This window comes from Acyrthosiphon pisum, chromosome X (assembly GCF_005508785.2).
Source record: "Acyrthosiphon pisum isolate AL4f chromosome X, pea_aphid_22Mar2018_4r6ur, whole genome shotgun sequence".
NCBI lineage: Eukaryota > Metazoa > Arthropoda > Insecta > Hemiptera > Aphididae > Acyrthosiphon > Acyrthosiphon pisum.
In genome coordinates, this window is record NC_042493.1 from 102,704,735 (window position 1) to 102,708,932 (window position 4,198).

Here is a 4,198-nt window from a genome sequence, read left to right on the forward strand (position 1 = left end):
GTATTATAAACAGTAGCCGGTGGAATTAAAATATAGATATTGTAATCAGAATCAATATGTAGATTTTATAAACAGTAACCGGCGGAATTAATAGCCGGCGAAATCAATATAAACCTTTTTCCTAAGCAGGTAGTTTCGGCGGAATCAATAATTCCCCCTATATATTATTAAGTATATAGTAAGGGGCCCATTACCTTTTTGAAGAATAATAAAAAAAAAAAATAGTAATAATATAATATGCATGGGCGGGCGTGGACTCCGGTTTCGGAGGAAGCATGAGATTAATACGGCCCAGTTTCCTGATTTTCCATAAAATCACTCTTATTTTGCTTTAGGCATAGATGCTAAAATTGTATTGGTTGATAATGATTGTTGTCTAAAGAAAATTTAATTGAATAAGATGAACGGAACCTAAAAAATGAAATACTAAGTATATTGGCAGTGTACATAATAAATAATAATGATTATAATGATTATAACGTTTAAATATTAGAGCAATATATCAATTCTTATTTTTATGGAGCGTAATAATTAGAAATTCTAATTTATGGTTTTTTGGAACCTTCGCATTCCATGAGAGGACCAAGGGAGAGCTTGTGTATGAGCTATTTATTTATTTATTATAAATTCAACGGACAAAATGCCCTTTAACAAAAAGTATTTGTAGGAAAAAAATGTACAACAGGCTATATATAGAGCAATAACACAAAAATAATAATTTTAATAGATTAGGTTTCTAAAACAATTAGGTATAATAATTTCAATAATAATAAAAGTACCTATTGGTAAAATTAAAATAAAGAAAAATTTTATAACATTATAAAAATCAAATTTTAAACAACAGATAGTTCACCTACATAAATAATTAAGTAAAATTAAAGCATTAGTTTTGAAAGAATAACGAGACATATTAAAAAAATCAAGTGAGGTTGAAATAATATTGGCTAGTAAAAGAGCTTTAGGGAGGAATAAATTTGGTACGTTTGTTTTATAGAATGGAATGTTAAACAAATATAAATTACGAGTGTGTTTACGAGAAATACGGAAATTAATTAGGGCTAAGATCTCAGGACAAATAAGAAAACAATTTAAATTATCAAAAATTAACATTATGACAGCTGATTTACGTCGTATATCAAAATAATGATAGAATATTAGAGGTGAGTTATATACTGTGTTTGGCATTTAAAAGATTTGAAAGATTGAATTGAGGAGAGAGAAATGTGGGTTGACTATACATTCAAAATTTGTTAAAAACATGGTTAACACATTATCTATGCTGGAAATGACAAAATGTGTTTAGTATTTTTGAAGTGTAGCGGTGGTGCATTACATGTGGTGGCTGTATTGCTTCTGTAGCATATTTTATTTTATACTTTTTTTTTAATTTTGATTGTTTGTCTGTTATCATTTAGATTATTGACATCGTGATCGGTAATATCAGGTTGATTTTCAGATTGCGTTGAAAATCTATTTGGTGAAAAAAAAGTTTGAGGGTATTTGGTGTGAAGAGATCAAAAGAAAGGCTGTGGTTGTGTCGTAAATTTGTTCTTGACAATCAGAGCTCAATGATTTTGATTATTAATAATTATTATATTGTTTGGTGTTGAAATTTCTGGTGATTTATAGATTTGTCGTTAGACTTGATAACCAGCATGGTAATATAGCCGTATTACAGATATATAGTATTCTTTGTTAATATTATAATATTTTGAGGCAATTATTTACTTATGTTATTTCTTATGAGTTTAGAGTGATAACTAGTATGGTTGAAAAATTTAAGATGCTGGTGTTAAAATGTGTGGTATGAATTTGTTTGAAAAATTTAGTAAAAATTCGAAATTAGACAAGAATCTGATACGATTTGCGAAAGATTCGGACAACAAAACGTAAGTGCTTAATGTATACTGTACCTATAGTGTTTGTTCTGAAGCAGTCATTCATTGTTTATATTTCTTTATATTTGTATATTATTAATATTGTACATTATTGTACAACATAGGTGTTTCAGAAGATACGCATGCATATTATATATTATTTAATTTAAAAAGAAAAAAACAATTTTAAAATGAAAATGTAATTTGGCCATTTGCAACAAAACTGCTACAGGGAAAATGCATTATTCTGTTGTTGGCGATTCTCATAGCAACAATTGTATTACCTATGTTGAATTTGGAACCACAATAGTTGTGTAATAAATATTATATAATATATTAATTATAATGCGTTTAATTAGTAATGAGCTCACTTGAATTTTTTTCGATGATTAAATCACACACAGTGAAATGTACAACATTTTATATCAACTTTAATAAAGCATTACAAGTATATTATGTTTAACAACATGTCTATCAATGCACATCTGAATGACAACCTGCGCTTTTGTAAAGATGGGTAATGAGTTTATACTTAAAACTTACATCGTGATTCGTGCTTACTCTAATTTTCTGTTGTTTTTCAGTCATGTGACCCATAATTTGTTTCCGGTACGAAACTTTTTTAGAAAGTGTTCATTGTGCAAGAGTCGAAAGTTTCGTTGGCGGACCAAGATGATCAAGTGCAGAGGTATATATATATATATATAAGACCAGTGAGAGTATAATATTATAATATTATAATCTTGATAGGCCATCACTGAAAACTTTAATATGGTTGTCGAACGCTCGTCTGAATATAATAAACACTATATTATGAATTATTGTTATCGTTCGCAGAATGTAACTTATTGTGTCACGGAAAATGTTTTTCTAAACTGATCGCCGAGGAGATGAATGCAACAACGGAGGTACAACCGGTACATGATGCAATACCTGCAACAGAGGCACCAGATGCAATACCTGAAACGGCAGATCGCCAGCAGGTGACCGTACAGCAAGTACAACGCCTGATATATTATGTAGTAATTGTTAGCTGGAAAATATGTAAACAGACGAACAAAAAATAACAGTGATTGTGATAATTTGTGATTTTATTATACAGCGTACAGTACCTGCAAGTGTAGAACCAATCGACGGGTACATAATTGCGATTTTTCTACAGCAACGGTTATTGAAGCACATCGATTATTCGGAGTTGGTCGCTAGGGTCCGGGCTGCGAAATACGCCCAACGGCCATACCCCGTGGTAAATTTTACCGACCGGAAATATATACTGTGGGGTAAAGAAATCCACATGATCAGCAAGTTCGAAATGGACGACGGTGACGAATACTACGTGATCACGATATGTTACAACAGTTGGAGCAACGAAAATCGGTACATCGGAAAAACCATATACGTTTACAGTCCGTCACCATTGCATGAAACGGTAAGAGTCTTGAACAGGCTGTGGAATAGACCACACTTGGTCAGAATACAGAGTGTCATCGACAGCGGGTATTCGTAGGGATTTGACAGCGTCGTGGTCAATAGTATAGAAAATTAATATACTCAGACGAGTGCAGCATGCAGTGTTATAGTGGGCCCACGCTTTTGAATATTTGTGTTGTTTAATATTATGTGTAATAAATAATGTAATTTTAGTCTTTTGACATTGTCAGTTTAACAAATAGGTATATATATATATATATGTTAACATTACCCGCCACGAATATTATTAAATTCTGGCTAATGTTAACATTAACCGGTTAATATGACATTAGCCAAGGACTTATGGATAATGTCTTAACAACTATAAAATTGCATCATGCATGATATGAAATCATTTTAAATTATTAGCAATATTAAATATATTTTAGATACAATTAACCATATGCAAAAAAAAAAGATACAATAATGAGTTTATACTAATAATACAATATTAAATTTTATTTTATATTTTAAGATTTTTTTTTAATTAGTATTTAAGAATAGAATTAATGTGTTACTATTTATTATTACATGGCATACTTCCATGACATTTTGAATTACACAAAATATTAGATGATTTACACTTACAACGATTGGTGTCACATTTACCTTTGCATGAACACCTTTTGTATCCTTGACCACCACTACCGTCTGATATTAGACCAGCGATTTCCCTCAATGGTTTTTCTATAGGTACCACCTCATCAAGCGGTATTAATGATATCGGACAAACACCAAACTGGTTTCTGGTATATAACTGTGGCAAAGTACCATATTTATTACCAAGTTTATAATATTGTTCGTTCATACAATAGCCACAACTGCAAATAAAATATTTCTTGGGTCTGCTC

At 30.7% G+C, this 4,198-nt stretch overlaps 1 protein-coding gene across 1 annotated transcript; it reads left to right on the forward strand.

Moving 5' to 3' along the window:
* Nucleotides 1-2,206: 2,206 nt before the first annotated feature.
* On the forward strand, nucleotides 2,207-4,147 carry LOC100570974. Its single transcript, XM_029485725.1, has 3 exons — nucleotides 2,207-2,394; nucleotides 2,462-2,565; nucleotides 2,715-4,147. The coding sequence occupies exons 1-3, from the start codon at nucleotides 2,333-2,335 to the stop codon at nucleotides 2,942-2,944; spliced, it is 396 nt and encodes a 131-aa protein (XP_029341585.1). The 5' UTR covers nucleotides 2,207-2,332; the 3' UTR covers nucleotides 2,945-4,147.
* The last annotated feature ends 51 nt before the right edge of the window (nucleotides 4,148-4,198 follow it).

Bases quoted from the DNA above. Each gene is read 5' to 3' on its own strand.
- LOC100570974 (XM_029485725.1), top strand. From the start codon at position 2,333: ATGTTTAACAACATGTCTATCAATGCACATCTGAATGACAACCTGCGC. The intron at 2,395-2,461 runs GTAATGAGTTTA...GTTGTTTTTCAG, and splicing joins CTGCGCTTTTGTAAAGATGG to TCATGTGACCCATAATTTGT. The intron at 2,566-2,714 runs GTATATATATAT...TATCGTTCGCAG, and splicing joins CAAGATGATCAAGTGCAGAG to AATGTAACTTATTGTGTCAC.